A 25,458-nucleotide genomic window follows, 5' to 3' on the forward strand; every position below is an offset into this window, starting at 1 on the left:
TTAATTTTTCATTTAACTTCTTTGATTTATTATTTCGATATGTTATCTAAGCTTATTGTATGCCTAAAAAAAATTCTAAGCTTATTAAATTTAGATAAATTAAAGTCTAAGCATTTCCAATTTTGATTTATGTAAATATATCAGTTTAGATGTTTTTGCGAGCATATAATAAGTTTTAAATATTAGCACAAGAATAATAAATAAAATAAGTTAAATAAAAAAGTTAATTAATGTATTTTAAAAATTGGTAAATGATTGTAAATATAAATTCATGCATCAAATAAAAAAAGAAACACAACATCACATGTAAATTATAAGAACCAACAGAAGCTAATATAACTAATCTTATAAATTCATGTGTTTTGGTTAAGAGGATATTTATAAAAAAAATATTTAAACTTTTTTATATATAACATGGATTGAGCCACAAACTTCATCCATTATAGAATACACAATACACTATTGGAGTTTGGCATTTTTACATTAGACACTAAATAAATCAAGTTTAATAAGTTGTGGTTTATCGGTTTTTTATTAAAACCATCAATTACATGTTGTTTCAACCTATTTTGAATACAAAAAAAAATATAAAAATAAAAATATTTTATCACTAGGTTTTTCAAATCAAAATATTTAAAATCAAAATTTACACAAGATAAATTTCGTTTTGATTGTCCATCCACATAAATAAAATAAGAAAATAACAAAGACCCGTTAAATATATTGGCATTCAATCTCATAATTGACCATCCCATACTTTAAGAAAATAAACAAACAATTTGTTAATATATGACATCATAATCATGAACATTCATGGGTTAAATTGCACACTTGATGCCATGAAATTGTGATTGTCCATTGATAATTGTGTGATCCTGGTGGTGTGGTGCGTTAACGAATGTTGTTTTCATGACAATATGACAAATCTTTGTGTGCTATTGAGCTTGTATGTTTAGATGAGGGCAAAGAGAATGGTTGGTTATGCAGCGTGAATGAAATGGTTCTTGCTAACTTTGTTGTTATCATGGTTCATGGTTGAGGGTGTCATGCTTTGTGAATGAGAGAAAGGATCCATGTATATGTTGTCCGAGATAGTGGCAGAGATGAAAATGAGGGATAGATCTTGAAAGTGATGGTTGTTATGTGTGTTGCCTCCCTTTTATACAATAGAGTGGAGATCTCTAGGTTAAATCAAATGGGTTGGGATTTTTTGAATTTGGTAAGAGTTTTTTTTTTTTTTGCATTTATGAAATAACTAAAGTTTTAAAAAGAAAAAAGATTATTGGCTCTTACTAAATACACTTCCTCAAATTAATAAGTCTACCTTACTTTCACCTTTTATATCCTTTTTTTAAAATAAAACTTTTACCTTTTAAATCCTAAAACTTATTTTTTTTATCTTTTATATCTTTTTAAGAAAACTTTTCCTTTCATATACTAAGAATTAATTTTTACCTTTTGTTTCTTTATTTTAAGAAAACTTTTACCTTTTATGTCCTGAAAATTAATTTTTACCTTTTATATCCTAAAAATAATTTATAGGATATTAATATGTGTTAGTAATTAGTTTTCAAAATGTATATGTACTTAGGAAATAATTTTTATATTTATAGATTGTATGTCATATTTTGTTGCCAATCCCATCCACCCAATGAGACAATTACCATCAAAACCATTAGATATGTCATATTTCATTCAATCATTTACACATTTAATTTTTTGATATCGTTTCAATTCATTTGATAAAAATAATGTATGCAATTACATAAGAAAGAGACCTTGATCTTTTGTTTTTACTACAATTAAATACTTGAATGTGTTTTTGGTTGATGCAATGGAATTTTTCCCAACGATCCAATTCTCAAGATACTTTTGAGTGTTTTAAAGAATCCTTTCAATCATGTCATTGAAAATTAGTGACTCTTAATGAACCAACAATTTATGTATATAACTCTTCCAATTCCTTTCTCCTTGCCTTATTTATCTAAGCCCCCCCCCCCCCCCCCACACACACATACCATCCTAATCAAGATTAGATCACAAAAATATTTTCACATGCAAGTTTATTTTTATTTCTACTATTGCTTCATTGTTCAAAAAAGAATATAATAGTGTTTATTCAATTATTCCTATATTCTCAATAGTTACCTATGAGCAATGAAAGAAAACCTATATTCTCATTAGTTACTTGTCAACAATGGAAGACAACCATGAAGAATCTATACTTTTTATTTGTTAGTGTGAAAAAATTGTGTCCAATAGTTTATAAGCCAAAATATGATACATGTAATTTTTATAAATTATATAATTAAAGATTATACTATTATATATAATACATTGTTCATGGTAGTGATTGTAATTAAACTAGACTCGAATAGCCTAGTTTGATCGGTTGTACTGGAACCTGACCACAGTGCCTAGTCCAAGCTTGTATTTCGATCGATTATACATTTAAACCGGTGAAAACTGACTAGACTTTGGTGGTTTTTAGCGACCCAGTGACTTGTCTGTTCCTATTGAAACAATTATATTATTGTGGACTACGATCAGTGGTTCATGATACCCAAATCCTGCTTACCTCACCGATGATGCTACAAACACACTATCTCAGGTAGCACATTGTTAAATATTAGCTATAGTTCTTGGCTAAACTTTGCTCAATATAAGTTGATTGCATGTTATTCACTTCCACGCTACGAGTCAAAACACACATTGCTTCTAGACTAGTCGGTACTAAAAGACCATGAATGAGTTTCGAACCTAATATGCTTTAATCACATAAAACAACTTCTACCACCAGACTAAGTTAGCTATTTGGTATAACAATAGCAAATATAAAATATATATCTAATCTTATTATAAAAATCATAGATTTATTATACACCTAGTCATGCGAATCAATTATCGACTCATTAGGTTGATCCCTGATCCAATGACCCAGTACCCTGACCGAGTCAATGATCCGTCTCAGTTTGATACCATTGGTTCATGGTGGTACCATTTGTGTCATAGAATTGTAACCTTGAAGAAGAGGCTGACTTCATTGACACTATTAACCAATTAGCTAATGACAAGCAATTAGTAGTTTGGTTAAACTTCTTATTGAGTTTTATTATAAAGTTGTGTTTAGTAATTTTGGATCAAATTAAGCTAAACGGGTTTTTCTATTATGTAAAATGCCATTGAAGATGGTGATTTAAATAGCAAACCATCTTTGGCTCTCCTTAATGTAGAAGAAACTCCAACTGACAAATTATTAGCAAAAAAATCAACTTCACCATTGGAAAAAAAGGAATGTATTGATCTTGGTTAAACTCAATCATCTAGCTACTACTAAAGAGCCAAATATGACTTATGTTAAGATTATACTCACCAATAAATTAACTTGGAAAGATCAAGTGCAGAACTAGAGGAAGATAAATGTATAAAAGTATTTAAATTCAAATTGTTAAAAATGATTGATAATCATCCAAACATTTTTTTACTGAGTTACTTTACAAAATCTTATCAATATGCCAAATCCTAAAACACTTTCTACCCTTTCTTAAAGTATTAACTAATCTTAAATAATTTACATGGTGTCATGAATACCTTGTCACTTATTGAAATGAAATTCAATTTCAATGAATTTTTAAAGATTTTAGTTAATGGTAGATGTATCGCAGGTAATATTTCCAATAAAAAAAACCATGCTCTATTAGTCTTCATTAGAAAAATTTAATCCATACTACCATTAGGTGCAAATTAATGCAATTAATATGTGTTGCTCTTACCTTTTTATGCATTGCCATTTTTATGCATCATTAATGTGGTGCGAATTTTAAGTTATGCTTTATTACATCATTAATGTTGAAATTTTTATTGATCTTCATTTTCCTATTTATATGCATTCTTTTAGACAATTAATATGTGTTTCTCTTACCTTTTTCCATGCATTGGCCGTCACAACTGCTTCATAGATGGTCACAAATCATTTCCATCTTCACCATGCATATGATGCGAAAACTATTTATCTTATTGAAATCATTCATAACGTGCAACAATTGTGTTTCTAAAGGATTTGAAGATGTATGAAGAAATGCATTTCTATTAGGTTAGATTAGCTTTTAGGTACTCAATAATACTAGTATGCCTTTTCTGGACCAAGAAATCTAAGAATTGTCATCAAAATAGTGCATATTATGGTTTTAGAAAAAATAATTAGACTATTTGTAAACTCCCGCGACATTTACCTTTAGTTGTTTCTAGTATGTTGGACATTTTAAATATGAGACATGTCGTTCTCTTATTAGTTGTTTCTTTCTTATATTTTACTTATTGTAATTCTCTTTTAGAAAATACACATGTTAAGCAATCAAGAAACAAGAAGGTCAATGATGATTCCATTAACTGATATTACAAATGGTAACTACTTAATATAGATCTATCCAATCTTTATATATTTTTTTAAAAATACATATAATGAGTCAGGTGACTATTTTATTTAACAATATTTTCATCTTGTCATACCCCATTTTTGACCCGTTTTTATTTCTTTTTCTCGTCTTTTAAGCCGGAAATTTCCATCATTTCAGATGAAATTTCGGCAGGGAGGTATTTTAAAATACCTCATTTTTGTTTGGAAGACGCCCCTTTTTTTTATTATTATTATTTATTTATGTACCTTTTTTTATTATTATTATTTTTATTTTTAGCTATTATTTTCTTCTTTTCTTTTCCTTTTATTAAGTGTTTTTTATTATTTCCGTTTTTTATTGATATCTTTATTAGTATCTTCTTTTCGTTTTTTATTTTTTTTTTTATTATTATTATTATTTTATTTTTTTATTTTATTTTATTTTATTTTTATTTTGCTGTTTTATTTTTTTTTTTTTTTTTTTTTTTTTTTGTTTTTTGTTTTTTTCTTTCTTTTTCCTTTTCCTTTCCTTTTTTCTTTTTCCTTTTCGGTTTTCTCGGTCCAGGCCCAGAGGGGCTCTTCGTTTTTTTACCCTAATTATGTCCTTTAAATGCTGCATTAATTACTGTGCATGTCAGAGAGAGAGAGGGCAGAGGTGAATACGAACAGTCGGAATACCAACAGCCAAGCCACCACTAACCATCGGCCTAGCCACCGCTCAACACCACCCTCCCCCTCCGTGAACCACTAGCCACCACCAGCCACCACTCAGCAACACCCTCCTCCTCCGTGAACCACCAACAAAAACAAAAAAAAACCAAAATCATCTTGCTCATAAAATCAAAACATTAGAACAGAAATCCCTGCAAACACAGTAACCCACTCACTCATGCGGCCTAAAGCCTACACCAACCACCACTAGCGGCCAAGCCCACACCAAACACCCACACAACCACAAGCACCGCGTCAAACACCCACACCCACACAACCACAAGCACTGCGTCAAACACCCACACCCACAACCCAAGCTGTAACCGTTTTCACTCTGAAGCTTAAACGATAACATAAGGACAAAGGTAGTTCACCTTTTTTTCTAAGATTCAAGGCTAGATCTAGGCTTTATCAGTGTTGGTTTTCAAAAAATAACGGTGGATTTGAGAACTAGGAGAAAAAAGGAATTCAAAACATGTAGTTTTTTTAAAAAAAGGAGGAGACTCTGTTTCCGACGCGGCGGCGCCGCCACCCATGGCCGGCCAGCCACTGCGCCGGTAAACAACTTCCGGCGGTGTGTGCTAGAGAGAGAAGAGAGAAAAAGGGAAGAGAGAAAAGAGAAGAGAGAGAAAAGCTTTTTAAAAATGGGAAAAAAACCGGCCCCGAGCCCTTATATAGAGGCCGGACCGGTTCGGTTTTTTTTTTCCTTGGACCAAACCGGTCCGGTTCTCCTTTTTTGGCCCGCTGGACTCACCTCTGGCCCATTTTTTTTCTTTTCTCTTTTTCTTCTTTTCCGATTCCTACTCTCACCCCCCTTTTTTCCTTACTGCACCCTTTTCTTTTCTTTTTTTTTACGCACCATATTTATTTTATGTCTTGCATTTTTATTTTTACGCATCATATTTAATTTTATGCCTTGCATTTTTATTTTCTTTATTTATTTTCCAGCATCATGTTTAATTGTTTGTCTTGCATTTTATTTTCCAGCCACATATTTATTTTTGTCTTGCACTTATATTTTCTTTATTTTATGTACCCTATTTATTTTTGCCTTGCATTTTATTTTTATGTCTCGCATTCTTTTTAGCATCATATTTATTTTCTGTATTGCATTTTTATTTTCGTTTTATTTTTTTTTCAGCATCATACTTATTTTATGTCTTGCTTTTTTTTTTTTTTTTTTTTTATTATTATTTTATTTTGTTTATTTTTTATTCTATGCATCATATTTACTTTATGTCTTGCATTTTTTATTTTTTAGCATCATGTTTATTTTATGTCTTGCATTTTTATTTTCATTTTTTTTTATTTATTTCCAGCATTATATTTATTTTTATGTCTTGCATTTCATTTTCTTTATTTATTTTATGCACCATATGTATTTATTGTTTTGTATTTCATGCATTTTTATTATTTCTTCCAGCATATTTATTTTAATGCATTTGCAATTTTTATTTATTATTGCCAATTAGAATGTATCTAGGTCCAATGTAAAAAAAAAAAAAAAAAAAAAAAATGAGAATCTGCACCGACACTCACATTTATTTTTATGTTTTCCGCCGAGGACGATCATGTGATTTGAACCGTATCCGAGGAAAAGGGACCCTCACTTGATCCAACGTCATTTTAAGGGATCCGGCGCGTTTAGACTTATCTCCGCATAATTAAAAAAAAAAAAAAAAAAAAAAAACAAAAACTTTCCATAATCAAAATTTCAAAAAAAAGGGTCAATCTTTTCTTTCTTTCTTAATCAAATCTTTAATCAATCTTTAATCAATCAAAACATTTTTTCTAATTTAAAATCAATCGAACTCACTTCTTTTTCTTCTATGCCTTTTCGGCCTCTTACCTTGCCTAAACTCTTCTTTTTTCGAACTTTAAAATCAATCAAAACCAATCACTTGACTTTCTACCCCGAACTACATGATTTTGATCCCATTCGGGTATGTAGGCAAAAGACTTTGTCTTCCCAAATCAAATAAAAATAAACAAAAACTTTTTTCTTCTCCTTTCTTTTGAACCCACCTCTTTAATCTTTCCACACTTGAGCATTTATTTCCAAACAAATAATTAATTTAGCATAAAGATAAAATAAGCAAGAGGTTCCTATAGAGTACTATAGACGTTTAGGGTGCTAGTACCTTCCCTTTGCGTAACCAACCCCCGGACCTTTGATCTCTCAAAAATAGGGTTTTTCGAGCTTTCTCCCTTTTCTTCGGAAAAATAAAAGATCGGTGGTGATCTTAAAAATGCGAGTCAATGCTAATCAATAGCTTGATATCCAAAAATCACCGCGACAGAAAAATGGCGACTCCACTGGGGATCACACTCCTAAGTGGGTTAAACCTATCTTGTTTTTCTTCATCTTTATGCTTTATTATTATTTGAAACTGTAAATGCGTGCCTAAGTGTTTATCTTTTACGTGAGTGGTGAGATAAGTCCTACACCCGGACTTGAGGGAAACATAAGATAGGATGGTGGTATAATCATAGTGTCTTTCCGAGAGTGAGTTTCGGATGTGGCACATGTGATAACCCCGCTCAATGGAGGGATCTTGGGAATATTACTATGTTGGCATGAGTAGTCGTGTTCAGCATTAATATTTCCAAGCGACCTATGAAGTTGAGGACCTTTAGTTACCTTTAACCCATCTTAGCCTTTTAGGACGTAGTGCGGTGGCTAATCAAGAGTAGTCTTGAATTGGTTGATACGCGATACTACACTCAAACGAGGCTTTCCTATGGACGTTGTTGGACCGGGAGTAGTCCCGTAATCCGACAATATCCGGAAGTGGTCAATGACTTTGGGAACTTGGTAGAACCCGTGATACAGGTACATATGAAACCATAGTCCTTACCAAATGGCGTGTTTACCCTTAACTCCAACATTTTGGACTTAACTTCACCATGTTTTCTCCATACTGTGGCATAATCATGCATACATGCATCCATGCATAAACTCTTTTTTTTCATCCAAATTATCGAAGGACTTAGACAAGCTTTTTGTAAACTTTGTAGATATGGACATCCCACTGAGAAGCACTAGGAAGTACCTTTTCAAAAAAACAGACCTGTTGAGATTAAGGGAGCTAGCATCTTTAGTAAGTGATCCAGTTGATTTTCAAGCTCATCATGGGAAGTTGCTCAGAATTCTTAGAGTAGATGTTGAGGAAGGATGCCTAGAGACCCTGGTTCAGTTCTACGACCCGCTCTACCATTGCTTCACATTTCCTGATTACCAGCTTGTCCCCACACTTGAAGAGTACTCCTACCTAGTAGGTTTACCTGTGCCAGACAAGATACCTTTCCATGGTTTTGAGCCTACCCCTAAACCCTCCGACATCGCAGCCGCCCTCCATCTTAAAACCTCCATCATCCAAGCAAACCTTACCTCTAAAGGAGGCCTCCAAGGTCTTCCCACCCACTTCCTCTACCAACAAGCCTCCATATTTGCTGAAGCAGCTAGTATACTTGCCTTCCATTCTATCCTAGCCCTCCTTATATATGGCCTTTTACTCTTCCCAAATGTTGACAACTTCATCGATATCAATGCCATTAAAATCTTTCTTGCAAAGAACCCCGTACCCACTCTACTCGCCGATACCTACCATTCTATCCATGACCGTACCCAGGCTGGCCGGGGAACCATTTCTTGTTGTGCACCTTTACTCTATCAGTGGTTTACCTTCCACTTACCTCAATCCCGTGCCTTCAAGACCAATGATGACAAGCTTTCCTGGCCTCGCCGAATCATGACTCTTGACCCATCTGACATTGTTTGGTACCAAGCAGCTAGTGATGTTGGAGAGATTATTGTGAGTTGTGGTGAATATCCCAACGTACCTCTTTTGGGTATGCGTGGCGGAATTAGCTACAACCCACTCCTCGCTCGACGACAATTTGGGTACCCGATAAAGACAAAACCAAACAACCTTGCCTTGACTAATGAATTCTATCTTAACCATGGAGATCACTCGAACAAAAGGGAAAGATTCGCACAAGCTTGGAGCGCTATCCGCAGACTCAACATAAGTCAGTTGGGAAAGAAATCAGACTATGTGCACGAATCTTATACCCAGTGGGTTATTGATAGGACCAAGAGCTTTGGTCTACCCTACCGCTTACCTAGATACCTATCGTCCACCATCCCACCATCATCCTTGCCTATCCCCTTTGATACTAAGGAAGAGTTTCATGAACAATTAACCAAAGAAAGGCAAGAAAAAGAAACTTGGAAGAGGAGATGCCAGGAGCTAGAGCAAGAGAATGAGACTTTGAAGGGAAAGATAGCCCAACAGAGCCGTGAGCTTTTTATCCAGAACCAGAGGATGATTGAGAAGGACGACTTGCTTCGTCGGAAAGACGTTTTGCTCCACCAAGATGCTAGAAGGAAGAGGAAGTTTATGGACTTGTTCTCCCGTGCACATTCAGATTCCGAGGACCCATCTACTCCGGGAGTTTGAGTCTGAAGTTCTTAGGACCTTATGTTTAGATTTTAGCTCCCAAAATCTCTTGACTTGTAAAAAAAAAAAAAAAAAAAAAAAAAAAAAAAAAAAAAAAAAAAATTTGTAATATTCCAATGCTTAAGTGAAGTGTTTCAGTTTATGATGTTTACAATTTCTCTAACAAGTTCTTCGATAATAATTTGTTCCCTTTCTTTTTGCATAAGCATAAGCATGCATCATGTTGCATTCATGGTTTCTAAATCGAGTCTCACACTGTGTTCACTACTTCAAAAGGGGGGGGGGAGTCAATCAACCGCCGCCCAAGGAAAGTGGCCCGACGAATTCTCCACAAACCAACTCGCATTTACAACACCAGGGCCAATCGGAAGAGGATGGATATAGTTGAACAAGAAAATCAGAGTCTCAGGGAGGAGGTTGCCACTTTACGAGAGGGAATGGATAGGTTGACGACCATGATGAGTGCACTCCTGTCAGCCCAGAACTCTCAAGCTGCCGCCGCTGCTGTAGAGCAGCCTTTGGTGAGCACAACCCCGCTATCTACGGTGACTTCTCCACCCCTCTTTTTGCCTCCAGGTTGTACATGGGGAATGCCACCTCCAGTCTGTGGAAGCTCCCAGCCCGCTGTATCTGAAGCTCCACCTCCTTTTGCTCAGCAGTCAGCACCGGTTCCGCAACCCAGTCCCTCTTTCCCTCAAGCTGCAATGACTTATTCAGCTCCACTGATTCACACTATTCAACAAGAGGTTGAACCAATTTTCCAAGCTGAAAATGTTGTAGCCTTCGACAAGATGGAAGAACTCCAAGAAAGATTTGATGGTATGCAAAGGGAAGTCGAAGCCCTCCGAGGAAGAGATCTGTTCGGGAAGGACGCCTGTGAATTATGCTTGGTCCCAAATGTTACTATCCCTCACAAGTTCAAGGTGCCAGACTTCGAGAAGTATAAAGGGAACTCTTGTCCCCGCAGTCACTTGGTGATGTACGCGCGGAAAATGTCCATGTATACTGACAATCATAAGCTGCTTATTCATTTCTTTCAGGACAGCCTGACTGGGGCCGCTCTGAAGTGGTATATGAATTTGGACAGTGCGAGCATTCGTACTTTCAATGACCTGGGTGAAGCGTTCATCCGGCAGTATAAGTACAATTTGGACATGGCCCCAGATCGTGATCAGCTCCGTGCGATGACACAAAAAGAGAAGGAAACGTTCAAGGAGTATGCCCAGCGTTGGAGGGAAGTGGCTGCCCAGATTGTCCCGCCGTTGGAAGAAAGGGAAATGACCAAAATATTTCTGAAGACCCTGAGCCAGTTTTATTACGAGAAAATGGTTGCAAGTGCACCAACAGACTTCACTGAAATGGTCAACATGGGTGTGCGATTAGAGGAAGGTGTCCGAGAGGGACGTTTGGCTGTGGAAAGTACCCCTGCCGCAAGTAATGCCAAGAAGTTTGGAGGCCACTTTGCGAAGAAGAAAGATCAAGAGGTGGGAATGGTAGCTCATGGTAAGCCTCAGCAGAATTTCACCCCATATCGTCAGGTTGCGAATGTCGCATCCACTATCCCAAACCCATCATATCACCAACAAAGGCCACATTACCCCTACCCGTACCCTCCACAACAATACCCTCCACAACAATACCCTCCACAACAATACCCTCCACAACCATACCCTCCACAACAATACCCTCCACAGCAATACCATCAGCCACAATACCCTCAAAAACAACAAAATCGCCCGCAGACCCCCCAACAACCATATCATTCACAAAACCGCCAGAAAACAACCTTTGATCCAATCCCGATGAAATATGCTGACTTACTCCCCGCCCTGCTCGCCAAAAACCTTGTCCAGGTCAGAACACCCCCTCGTACACCAGATGTTTTACCTCCCTGGTTTCGTCATGATTTAACCTGCGCTTTCCACCAAGGGGCCCCAGGTCATGACGTTGAAAACTGCTATGTCCTGAAGAATGAAGTGCAAAAACTAGTCCGGGCCAACTTGCTATCCTTCAAAGATCAGAATCCCAATGTTCAGGCGAACCCTCTGCCGAACCATGGGCCTGCTGTCAACATGATACAAGATTGTGATGAAGACGGTGTCATCCTGAACGTCCAGCACGTCCGAACTCCCCTGGTCCCAATACATATCAAGATGTGCGAGGCAGCTCTGTTTGACCATGATCATGCAGCGTGTGAAATATGTCATGTGAATGTAAAAGGATGCCCGAAGGTACAAGAGGACATACAAAGGCTGATAGACAATAGAGAACTAATCATCACGAGGAAGGACAAGGAAGTGTGCGTCATCACCCCTGAGTTTCAGCGGTTGGAAATAAGCTATAACAGTGGGGAATCAACTACTACTCCACTGGTGATTAGCTTGCCAGGACCTATGCCGTATGCTTCTCTAAAAGCGGTCCCTTACAAGTATAGTGCCACGATGTTGGAAGGTGGGCAGGAGGTGCCTTTGCCCTCTCTAACTCCTGCGATTTCTGTGGACAACATTGCTAGTGACGGTAAAGTTCTAAGGAATGGACGTGTTATCCCCACATTGTTTGCAAAGAAAGTGAATGATCCGGCAGTTAAACAGGCGACAGTGAATGGCCCCGGTACAAGGAAGGAAGTAGGCCAATCCAATGGGACTAGCAAGAATTCTGATCATGACGAAATTCTGAAACTGATCCAGAAGAGTGAGTATAAAGTAGTAGACCAGCTGTTGCAAACTCCCTCTAAGATATCCATTTTGTCTCTGCTATTGAACTCAGAAGCACACCGTGAGGCTCTAATGAAGGTGTTGGACCAAGCTTTTGTGGAGAGGGACGTGACTGTTAACCAATTGGACAGTATAGTAGGAAACATTACTGCTTGCAATAATTTGAGTTTTAGTGATGAAGAACTTCCTGAGGAGGGGAGGAACCACAATCTGGCGTTACATATATCGGTGAACTGCAAGTCTGATGCTCTGTCGAATGTACTTGTGGACACTGGTTCCTCATTGAATGTAATGGCCAAATCCACATTAGATCAACTTTCCTACCGGGGGCCTCCCATGAGAAGAAGCGGGGTGGTTGTCAAAGCGTTTGATGGATCAAGAAAGTCTGTTATCGGGGAGGTTGATTTGCCCATTACAATTGGGCCGTTTGTTTTCCAAATTACATTCCAGGTGATGGATATCCAAGCCGCATACAGTTGCCTTTTGGGTAGGCCGTGGATCCATGAAGCGGGGCCGTGACATCCACCTTGCATCAAAAGCTGAAGTTTGTCAGAAATGGGAGATTGATCACTGTGAGTGGAGAGGAAGCCTTGTTGGTTAGTCATTTGTCAGCTTTTTCCTTTATTGGTGCTGATGAAACAGAAGGAACCTCTTTCCAAGGCCTGACTGTAGAGGGTAAAAAGCCAGAGAAGAATGAAGTATCTTTGCTACTTGGAGAGCGCACAGAAAGTGGTGCAGGAAGGAACAGGTGAAGGATGGGGAAAAGTTGTGCAGTTGCTGGAGAGTAAAAACCGTGAAGGACTGGGATTTGCTTCTTCTGCAGGATCCGCAACGAACAGTGTTGGATCAAGCTCCATTACTAGCACCTTTTGTAGCGCCGGGTTCATCAACAACCCGCCAGAAGCCAATGCTGTCTTGGAAGATGCTCCTGAAGAGATAGTGCTTGCATTTGTCACACCTGGAAAAGTTAGATTAGCTTTAGGTACTCAATAATACTAGTATGCCTTTTCTGGACCAAAAAATCTAAGAATTGTCATCAAATAGTGCATATTATGTTTTAGAAAAAATAATTAGACTAATTTGTAAACTCCCGCGACATTTACCTTAGTTGTTTCTAGTATGTTGGACATTTTAAATATTGAGACATGTCGTTCTCTTATTAGTTGTTTCTTTCTTATATTTTACTTAATTGTAATTCTCTTTAGAAAATACCACCATGTTTAAGCAATCAAGAAACAAGAAGGTCAATGATGATTCCATTAACTGATATTACAAATGGTAACTACTTAATATAGATCTAATCCAATCTTATATATATTTTTTTAAAAATACATATAATGAGTCAGGTGACTATTTTATTTAACAATATATTTTCATCTTGTCATACCCCATTTTGACCCGTTTTTATTTCTTTTTCTCGTCTTTTAAGCCGGAAATTTCCATCATTTCAGATGAAATTTCGGCAGGGAAGTATTTTTAAAATACCTCATTTTTGTTTGGAAGACGCCCCTTTTTTTTATTATTATTATTTATTTATGTACTTTTTTTTTATTATTATTTTATTTTAGCTATTATTTTCTTCTTTTCTTTTCCTTTTATTAAGTGTTTTTTTATTTCCGTTTTTTTATTGATATCTTTATTAGTATCTTCTTTTCGTTTTTTATTTTTTTTTTTTATTATTTTATTTTTTTATTTTATTTTATTTTATTTTATTTTGCTGTTTTATTTTTTTTTTTTTTTTTTTTTGTTTTGTTTTTTCTTTCTTTTTCCTTTTCCTTTCCTTTTTTCTTTTTCCTTTTCGGTTTTTCTCGGTCCAGCCCAGAGGGGCTCTTCGTTTTTTTACCCTAATTATGTCCTTTAAATGCTCGCATTAATTACTGTGCATGTCAGAGAGAGAGAGGGCAGAGGTGAATAGAACAGTCGGAATACCAACAGCCAAGCCACCACAACCATCGCCTAGCCACCGCTCAACACCACCCTCCCCCTCCGTGAACCACTAGCCACCACCAGCCACCACTCAGCACACCCTCCTCCTCCGTGAACCACCAACAAAAACAAAAAAAAACAAAACATCAATTGCTTCATAAAATCAAAACATTAGAACAGAAATCCCTGCAAACACAGTAACCCACTCACTCATGGCGGCCTAAAGCCTACACCAACCACCACTAGCGGCCAAGCCCACACCAAAACACCCACACAACCACAAGCACCGCCGTTCAAACACCACACCCACACAACCACAAGCACTGCGTCAAACACCCACACCCACAACCCAAGCTGTAACCGTTTTCACTCTGAAGCTTAAACGATAACAATAAGGACAAGGTAGTTCACCTTTTTTCTAAGATTCAGGCTAGATCTAGGCTTTATCAGTGTTGGTTTTCAAAAAATAACGGTGGATTTGAGAACTAGGAGAAAAAAGGAATCAAAACATGTAGTTTTTTAAAAAAAAGAGGAGACTCTGTTTCCGACGCGGCGGCCGCCGCCACCCATGGCCGGCCAGCCACTCGCCGGTAAACAACTTCCGGCGGTGTGTGCTAGAGAGAGAAGAGAGAAAAAGGGAAGAGAGAGAAAAGAGAAGAGAGAGAAAGCTTTTTAAAAATGGGAAAAAAAACCGGCCCCGAGCCCTTATATAGAGGCCGGACCGGTTCGGTTTTTTTTTTCCTGTGACCAAACCGGTCCGGTTCTCCTTTTTTGGCCCGCTGGACTCACCTCTGGCCCATTTTTTTTCTTTTCTCTTTTTCTTCTTTTCCGATTCCTACTCTCACCCCCCTTTTTCCTTACTGCACCCTTTCTTTTTCTTTTTTTTTAACGCACCAATATTTATTTTATGTCTTGCATTTTTATTTTTACGCATCATATTTAATTTATTGCCTTGCATTTTTATTTTCTTATTTATTTTCCAGCATCATGTTTAATTTGTTTGTCTTGCATTTTATTTTCCAGCCACATATTTATTTTTGTCCTTGCACTTATATTTTTCTTTATTTTATGTACCCTATTTATTTTTGCCTTGCATTTTATTTTTATGTCTCGCATTTCTTTTTAGCATCATATTTATTTTCTGTATTGCTTTTTTATTTTCGTTTATTTTATTTTCAGCATCATACTTATTTTATGTCTTGCTTTTTTTTTTTTTTTTTTTTATTATTATTTTTATTGTTTATTTTTATTCTATGCATCATATTTACTTTATGTCTTGCATTTTTATTTTTTTAGCATCATGTTATATTTATGTCTTGCATTTTTATTTCATTTTTTTTATTTATTTCCAGCATTATAATTTATTTTTATGTCTGCATTTCATTTTCTTTATTTATTTTATGGACCATATGTATTTATTGTTTGTATTTCATGCATTTTTATTATTTCTTCCAGCATATTTTATTTTAATGCATTTGCAATTTTTATTTATTATTTGCCAATTAGAATGTATCTAGGTCCAATGTAAAAAAAAAAAAAAAAAAAAAAATGAGAATCTGCACACACTCACATTATTTTTATGTTTTCCGCGAGGACGATCATTGTGATTTGAACCGTATCCGAGGAAAAGGGACCTCACTTGATCCAACGTCATTTTAAGGGATCCGGCGCGTTTAGACTTATCTCCGCATAATTAAAAAAAAAAAAAAAAAAAAAAAACAAAACTTTCCATAATCAAAATTTCAAAAAAAAAGGTCAATCTTTTCTTTCTTTCTTAATCAAATCTTTAATCAATCTTTAATCAATCAAACATTTTTTCTAATTTAAAATCAATCGAACTCACTTTCTTTTTCTTCTATGCCTTTTCGGCCTCTTACCTTGCCTAAACTCTTCTTTTTTCGAACTTTAAAAATCAATCAAAACCAATCACTTGACTTTCTACCCCGAACTACCATGATTTTGATCCCATTGGGCTAATGTAGGCAAAAGACTTTGTCTTCCAAATCAAATAAAAATAAACAAAAACTTTTTTCTTCTCCTTTCTTTTGAACCCACCTCTTTAATCTTTCCACACTTGAGCATTTATTTCCAAAAAATAATTAATTTAGCATAAAGATAAAAATAAGCAAAGAGGTTCCTATAGAGTACTATAGACGTTTAGGGTGCTAGTACCTTCCCTTTGCGTAACCAACCCCCGGACCTTTGATCTCTCAAAAATAGGGTTTTTTCGAGCTTTCTCCCTTTTCTTCGGAAAATAAAAGATCGGTGGTGATCTTAAAATGCGAGTCAATGCTAATCAATAGCTTGATATCCAAAAATCACCGCGACAGAAAAATGGCGACTCCACTGGGGATCACACTCCTAAGTGGGTTAAAACCTATCTTGTTTTTTCTTCATCTTTATGCTTTATTATTATTTGAAACTGTAAATGCGTGCCTAAGTGTTTTATCTTTACGTGAGTGGTGAGATAAGTCTACACCCGGACTTGAGGGAAACATAAGATAGGATGGTGGTATAATCATAGTGTCTTTCCGAGAGTGAGTTTCGGATTGGCACATGTGATAACCCGCTCAATGGAGGATCTTGGAATATTACTATGTTGGCATGAGTAGTCGTGTTCAGCATTAAATTTCCAAGCGACCTATGAAGTTGAGGACCTTTAGTTACCTTTAACCCATCTTAGCCTTTAGGACGTACTAGTGCGGTGGCTAATCAAGAGTAGTCTTGAATTGGTTGATACGCGATACTACACTCAAACGAGGCTTTCCTATGGACGTTGTTGGACCGGGAGTAGTCCGTAATCCGACAATATCCGGAAGTGGTCAATGACTTTGGGAACTTGGTAAGAACCCGTGATACAGGTACATATGAAAACCATAGTCCTTACCAAATGGCGTGTTTACCCTTAACTCCAACATTTTGGACTTAACTTCACCATGTTTTCTCCATACTGTGGCATAATCATGCATACATGCATCCATGCATAAACTCTTTTTTTCATCCAAATTATCGAAGGACTTAGACAAGCTTTTTGTAAACTTTGTAGATATGGACATCCACTGAGAAGCACTAGGAAGTACCTTTTCAAAAAACAGACCTGTTGAGATTAAGGGAGCTAGCATCTTTAGTAAGTGATCCAGTTGATTTTCAAGCTCATCATAGGGAAGGTTTGCTCAGAATTCTTAGAGTAGATGTTGAGAAGGATGCTAGAGAACCCTGGTTCAGTTCTACGACCCGCTCTACCATTGCTTCACATTTCCTGATTACAGCTTGTCCCCACACTTGAAGAGTACTCCTACCTAGTAGGTTTACCTGTGCCAGACAAGATACCTTTCCATGGTTTTGAGCCTACCCCTAAAACCCTTCCGACATCGCAGCCGCCCTCCATCTTAAAAACCTCCATCATCCAAGCAAACCTTACCTCTAAAGGAGGCCTCCAAGGTCTTCCCACCACTTCCTCTACAACAACCTCCATATTTGCTGAAGCAGCTAGTATACTTGCCTTCCATTCTTATCCTAGCCCTCCTTATATATGGCTTTTACTCTTCCCAATGTTGACAACTTCATCGATATCAATGCCATTAAAATCTTTCTTGCAAAAGAACCCCGTACCCACTCTACTCGCCGATACCTACCATTCTATCCATGACCGTATCCAGGCTGGCCGGGGAACCATTTCTTGTTGTGCACCTTTACTCTTCAGTGGTTTACCTTCCACTTACCTCAATCCCGTGCTTCAAGACAATGATGACAAGCTTTCCTGGCCTCGCCGAATCATGACTCTTGACCCATCTGACATTGTTTGGTACCAAGCAGCTAGTGATGTTGGAGAGATTATTGTGAGTTGTGGGTGAAATATCCCAACTACCTCTTTGGGTATGCGTGCGGAATAGCTACAACCCACTCCTCGCTCGACGACAATTTGGGTACCCGATAAAGAACAAACAAACAACCTTGCCTTGACTAATGAATTTATCTTAACCATGGAGATCACTCGAACAAAAGGGAAAGATTCGCACAAGCTTGGAGCGCTATCCGCAGACTCAACATAAGTCAGTTGGGAAAGAAATCAGACTATGTGCACGAATCTTATACCCAGTGGGTTATTGATAGGACCAAGAGCTTTGGTCTACCCTACCGCTTACCTAGATACCTATCGTCCACCATCACCCACCATCATCCTTGCCTATCCCCTTTGATACTAAGGAAGAGTTTCATGAACAATTAACCAAAGAAAGGCAAGAAAAGAAACTTGGAAGAGGAGATCCAGGAGCTAGAGCAAGAGAATGAGACTTTGAAAGGGAAAGATAGCCCAACAGAGCCGTGAGCTTTTATCAGAACCAGAGGATGATTGAGAAGGACGACTTGCTTCGTCGGAAAGACGTTTTGCTTCAACCAAAGATGCTAGAAGGAAGAGGAAGTTTATGGACTGTTCTCCCGTGCACATTCAGATTCCGAGGAACCCATCTACTCCGGGAGTTTGAGTCTGAAGTTCTTAGGACCTTATGTTTAGATTTTAGCTCCAAAATCTCTTGACTTGTAAAAAAAAAAAAAAAAAAAAAAAAAAAAAAAAAAAAAAATTTGTAATATTCCAATGCTTAAGTGAAGTGTTTCAGTTATGATGTTTACAATTTCTCTAACAAGTTCTTCGATAATAATTTGTTCCCTTTCTTTTGCATAAGCATAAGCATGCATCATGTTGCATTCATGGTTTCTAAATCGAGTCTCACACTGTGTTCACTACTTCAAAAGGGGGGGGGAGTCAATCAACCGCCGCCCAAGGAAAGTGGCCCGACGAATTCTCCACAAACCAACTCGCATTTACAACACCAGGGCCAATCGGAAGAGGATGGATATAGTTGAACAAGAAAATCAGAGTCTCAGGGAGGAGGTTGCCACTTTACGAGAGGGAATGGATAGGTTGACGACCATGATGAGTGCACTCCTGTCAGCCCAGAACTCTCAAGCTGCCGCCGCTGCTGTAGAGCAGCATTTGGTGAGCACAACCACGCTATCTACGGTGACTTCTCCACCCCTCTTTTTGCCTCCAGGTTGTACATGGGAATGCCACATCCAGTCTGTGGAAGCTCCCAGCCCGCTGTATCTGAAGCTCCACCTCCTTTTGCTCAGCAGTCAGCAACCGGATTCCGCAACCAGTACTCTTCCTCAGCTGCAATGCTTATTCAGCTTCCACTTTGATTTCACACTATTCAACAAGAGGTTGAAACCAATTTTCCAAGCTGAAAATGTTGTAGCCTTCGACAAGATGGAAGAACTCCAAGAAAGATTTGATGGTATGCAAAGGGAAGTCGAAGCCCTCCGAGGAAGAGATCTGTTCGGGAAGGACGCCTGTGAATTATGCTTGGTCCCAAATGTTACTATCCTCACAAGTTCAAGGTGCCAGACTTCGAGAAGTAATAAAGGGAACTCTTGTCCCCGCAGTCACTTGGTGATGTACGCGCGGAAAATGTCCATGTATACTGACAATCATAAGCTGCTTATTCATTTCTTTCAGGACAGCCTGACTGGGGCCGCTCTAAGTGGTATATGAATTTGGACAGTGCGAGCATTCGTACTTTTCAATGACCTGGGTGAAGCGTTCATCCGGCAGTATAAGTACAATTTGACATGCCCCAGATCGTGATCAGCTCCGACTTAGGAAATAATTTTTATATTTATAGATTGTATGTCATATTTTGTTGCCAATCCCATCCACCCAATGAGACAATTACCATCAAAACCATTAGATATGTCATATTTCATTCAATCATTTACACATTTAATTTTTGATATCGTTTCAATTCATTTGATAAAAATAATGTATGCAATTACATAAGAAAGAGACCTTGATCTTTTGTTTTTTACTACAATTAAATACTTGAATGTGTTTTTGGTTGATGCAATGGAATTTTTCCCAACGATCCAATTCTCAAGATACTTTTGAGTGTTTTAAAAGAATCCTTTCAATCATGTCATTGAAAATTAGTGACTCTTAATGAACAACAATTTATGTATATAACTCTTCCAATTCCTTTCTCCTTGCCTTATTTATCTAAGCCCCCCCCCCCCCCCACACACACATACCATCCTAATCAAGATTAGATCACAAAAAATATTTTCACATGCAAGTTTATTTTTATTTCTACTATTGCTTCATTGTTCAAAAAGAATATAATAGTGTTTATTCAATTATTCCTATATTCTCAATAGTTACCTATGAGCAATGAAAGAAACCTATATTCTCATTAGTTACTTGTCAACAATGGAAGACAACCATGAAGAATCTATACTTTTTATTTGTTAGTGTGAAAAATTGTGTCCAATAGTTTATAAGCCAAAATATGATACATGTAATTTTTATAAATTATATAATTAAAGATTATACTATTATATATAATACATTGTTCATGGTAGTGATTGTAATTAAACTAGACTCGAATAGCCTAGTTTGATCGGTTGTACTGGAACCTGACCACAGTGCTAGTCCAAGCTTGTATTTTCGATCGATTATACATTTAAACCGGTGAAAACTGACTAGACTTTGGTGGTTTTTAGCGACCCAGTGACTTGTCTGTTCCTATTGAAACAATTATATTATTGTGGACTACGATCAGTGGTTCATGATACCAAATCCTGCTTACCTCACCGATGATGCTACAAACACACTATCTCAGGTAGCACATTGTTAAATATTAGCTATAGTTCTTGGCTAAACTTTGCTCAATATAAGTTGATTGCATGTTATTCACTTCCACGCTACGAGTCAAAACACACATTGCTTCTAGACTAGTCGGTACTAAAAGACCATGAATGAGTTTCGAACCTAATATGCTTTAATCACATAAAACAACTTCTACCACCAGACTAGTTAGCTATTTGGTATAACAATAGCAATATAAAATATATATCTAATCTTATTATAAAAATCATAGATTTATTATACACCTAGTCATGCGAATCAATTATCGACTCATTAGGTTGATCCCTGATCCAATGACCCAGTACCCTGACCGAGTCAATGATCCGTCTCAGTTTGATACCATTGGTTCATGGTGGTACCATTTGTGTCATAGAATTGTAACCTTGAAGAAGAGGCTGACTTCATTGACACTATTAACCAATTAGCTAATGACAAGCAATTAGTAGTTTGGTTAAACTTCTTATTGAGTTTTTTATAAAGTTGTGTTTAGTAATTTTGGATCAAATTAAGCTAAACGGGTTTTTCTATTATGTAAAATGCCATTGAAGATGGTGATTTAAATAGCAAACCATCTTTGGCTCTCCTTAATGTAGAAGAAACTCCAACTGACAAATTATTAGCAAAAAAATCAACTTCACCATTGGAAAAAAAGGAATGTATTGATCTTGGTTAAACTCAATCATCTAGCTACTACTAAAGAGCCAAATATGACTTATGTTAAGATTATACTCACCAATAAATTAACTTGGAAAGATCAAGTGCAGAACTAGAGGAAGATAAATGTATAAAAGTATTTAAATTCAAATTGTTAAAAATGATTGATAATCATCCAAACATTTTTTTACTGAGTTACTTTACAAAATCTTATCAATATGCCAAATCCTAAAACACTTTCTACCCTTTCTTAAAGTATTAACTAATCTTAAATAATTTACATGGTGTCATGAATACCTTGTCACTTATTGAAATGAAATTCAATTTCAATGAATTTTTAAAGATTTTAGTTAATGGTAGATGTATCGCAGGTAATATTTCCAATAAAAAAAACCATGCTCTATTAGTCTTCATTAGAAAAATTTAATCCATACTACCATTAGGTGCAAATTAATGCAATTAATATGTGTTGCTCTTACCTTTTTATGCATTGCCATTTTTATGCATCATTAATGTGGTGCGAATTTTAAGTTATGCTTTATTACATCATTAATGTTGAAATTTTTATTGATCTTCATTTTCCTATTTATATGCATTCTTTTAGACAATTAATATGTGTTTCTCTTACCTTTTTCCATGCATTGGCCGTCACAACTGCTTCATAGATGGTCACAAATCATTTCCATCTTCACCATGCATATGATGCGAAAACTATTTATCTTATGAAATCATTCATAACGTGCAACAATTGTGTTTCTAAAGGATTTGAAGATGTATGAAGAAATGCATTTCTATTAGGTTAGATTAGCTTTTAGGTACTCAATAATACTAGTATGCCTTTTCTGGACCAAGAAATCTAAGAATTGTCATCAAATAGTGCATATTATGGTTTTAGAAAAAATAATTAGACTATTTGTAAAACTCCCGCGACATTTACCTTTAGTTGTTTCTAGTATGTTGGACATTTTAAATATGAGACATGTCGTTCTCTTATTAGTTGTTCTTTCTTATATTTTACTTATTGTAATTCTCTTTTAGAAAATACACATGTTAAGCAATCAAGAAACAAGAAGGTCAATGATGATTCCATTAACTGATATTACAAATGGTAACTACTTAATATAGATCTATCCAATCTTTATATATTTTTTAAAAATACATATAATGAGTCAGGTGACTATTTTATTTAACAATATTTTCATCTTGTCATACCCCATTTTTGACCCGTTTTTATTTCTTTTTCTCGTCTTTTAAGCCGGAAATTTCCATCATTTCAGATGAAATTTCGGCAGGGAGGTATTTTAAAATACCTCATTTTTGTTTGGAAGACGCCCCTTTTTTTATTATTATTATTTATTTATGTACCTTTTTTATTATTATTATTTTTATTTTAGCTATTATTTTCTTCTTTTCTTTTCCTTTTATTAAGTGTTTTTTATTATTTCCGTTTTTTATTGATATCTTTATTAGTATCTTCTTTTCGTTTTTATTTTTTTTTTTATTATTATTATTATTTTATTTTTTTATTTTATTTTATTTTATTTTATTTTGCTGTTTTATTTTTTTTTTTTTTTTTTTTTTTTTGTTTTTTGTTTTTTTCTTTCTTTTTCCTTTTCCTTTCCTTTTTTCTTTTTCCTTTTCGGTTTTCTCGGTCCAGGCCCAGAGGGCTCTTCGTTTTTTTACCCTAATTATGTCCTTTAAATGCTGCATTAATTACTGTGCATGTCAGAGAGAGAGAGGGCAGAGGTGAATACGAACAGTCGGAATACCAACAGCCAAGCCACCACTAACCATCGGCCTAGCCACCGCTCAACACCACCCTCCCCCTCCGTGAACCACTAGCCACCACCAGCCACCACTCAGCAACACCCTCCTCCTCCGTGAACCACCAACAAAAACAAAAAAAAACCAAAATCATCTTGCTCATAAAATCAAAACATTAGAACAGAAATCCCTGCAAACACAGTAACCCACTCACTCATGCGGCCTAAAGCCTACACCAACCACCACTAGCGGCCAAGCCCACACCAAACACCCACACAACCACAAGCACCGCGTCAAACACCCACACCCACACAACCACAAGCACTGCGTCAAACACCCACACCCACAACCCAAGCTGTAACCGTTTTCACTCTGAAGCTTAAACGATAACATAAGGACAAAGGTAGTTCACCTTTTTTTCTAAGATTCAAGGCTAGATCTAGGCTTTATCAGTGTTGGTTTTCAAAAAATAACGGTGGATTTGAGAACTAGGAGAAAAAAGGAATTCAAAACATGTAGTTTTTTTAAAAAAAGGAGGAGACTCTGTTTCCGACGCGGCGGCGCCGCCACCCATGGCCGGCCAGCCACTGCGCCGGTAAACAACTTCCGGCGGTGTGTGCTAGAGAGAGAAGAGAGAAAAAGGGAAGAGAGAAAAGAGAAGAGAGAGAAAAGCTTTTAAAAATGGGAAAAAAACCGGCCCCGAGCCCTTATATAGAGGCCGGACCGGTTCGGTTTTTTTTTCCTTGGACCAAACCGGTCCGGTTCTCCTTTTTTGGCCCGCTGGACTCACCTCTGGCCCATTTTTTTTCTTTTCTCTTTTTCTTCTTTTCCGATTCCTACTCTCACCCCCCTTTTTTCCTTACTGCACCCTTTTCTTTTCTTTTTTTTTACGCACCATATTTATTTTATGTCTTGCATTTTTATTTTTACGCATCATATTTAATTTTATGCCTTGCATTTTTATTTTCTTTATTTATTTTCCAGCATCATGTTTAATTGTTTGTCTTGCATTTTATTTTCCAGCCACATATTTATTTTTGTCTTGCACTTATATTTTCTTTATTTTATGTACCCTATTTATTTTTGCCTTGCATTTTATTTTTATGTCTCGCATTCTTTTTAGCATCATATTTATTTTCTGTATTGCATTTTTATTTTCGTTTTATTTTATTTTCAGCATCATACTTATTTTATGTCTTGCTTTTTTTTTTTTTTTTTTTTATTATTATTTTATTTTGTTTATTTTTTATTCTATGCATCATATTTACTTTATGTCTTGCATTTTTTATTTTTTAGCATCATGTTTATTTTATGTCTTGCATTTTTATTTTCATTTTTTTTATTTATTTCCAGCATTATATTTATTTTTATGTCTTGCATTTCATTTTCTTTATTTATTTTATGCACCATATGTATTTATTGTTTTGTATTTCATGCATTTTTATTATTTCTTCCAGCATATTTATTTTAATGCATTTGCAATTTTTATTTATTATTGCCAATTAGAATGTATCTAGGTCCAATGTAAAAAAAAAAAAAAAAAAAAAAAATGAGAATCTGCACCGACACTCACATTTATTTTTATGTTTTCCGCCGAGGACGATCATGTGATTTGAACCGTATCCGAGGAAAAGGGACCCTCACTTGATCCAACGTCATTTTAAGGGATCCGGCGCGTTTAGACTTATCTCCGCATAATTAAAAAAAAAAAAAAAAAAAAAAAAAAACAAAAACTTTCCATAATCAAAATTTCAAAAAAAAGGGTCAATCTTTTCTTTCTTTCTTAATCAAATCTTTAATCAATCTTTAATCAATCAAAACATTTTTTCTAATTTAAAATCAATCGAACTCACTTCTTTTTCTTCTATGCCTTTTCGGCCTCTTACCTTGCCTAAACTCTTCTTTTTTCGAACTTTAAAATCAATCAAAACCAATCACTTGACTTTCTACCCCGAACTACATGATTTTGATCCCATTCGGGTATGTAGGCAAAAGACTTTGTCTTCCCAAATCAAATAAAAATAAACAAAAACTTTTTTCTTCTCCTTTCTTTTGAACCCACCTCTTTAATCTTTCCACACTTGAGCATTTATTTCCAAACAAATAATTAATTTAGCATAAAGATAAAAT

At 36.1% G+C, this 25,458-nt stretch overlaps 1 protein-coding gene and 1 pseudogene across 1 annotated transcript; both read left to right on the forward strand.

Annotated features, from left to right (window-relative positions):
- Window positions 1-8,127: 8,127 nt before the first annotated feature.
- LOC114400356 lies at window positions 8,128-9,570 on the forward strand. The gene has a single exon (XM_028362795.1). The coding sequence runs from the start codon at window positions 8,128-8,130 to the stop codon at window positions 9,568-9,570; it is 1,443 nt and encodes a 480-aa protein (XP_028218596.1).
- A 374-nt stretch (window positions 9,571-9,944) lies between these two features.
- On the forward strand, window positions 9,945-18,064 carry LOC114400357 (annotated as a pseudogene).
- Window positions 18,065-25,458: the final 7,394 nt, after the last annotated feature.

The sequence above is a fragment of the Glycine soja genome, chromosome 19 (genome assembly GCF_004193775.1).
Source record: "Glycine soja cultivar W05 chromosome 19, ASM419377v2, whole genome shotgun sequence".
NCBI lineage: Eukaryota > Viridiplantae > Streptophyta > Magnoliopsida > Fabales > Fabaceae > Glycine > Glycine soja.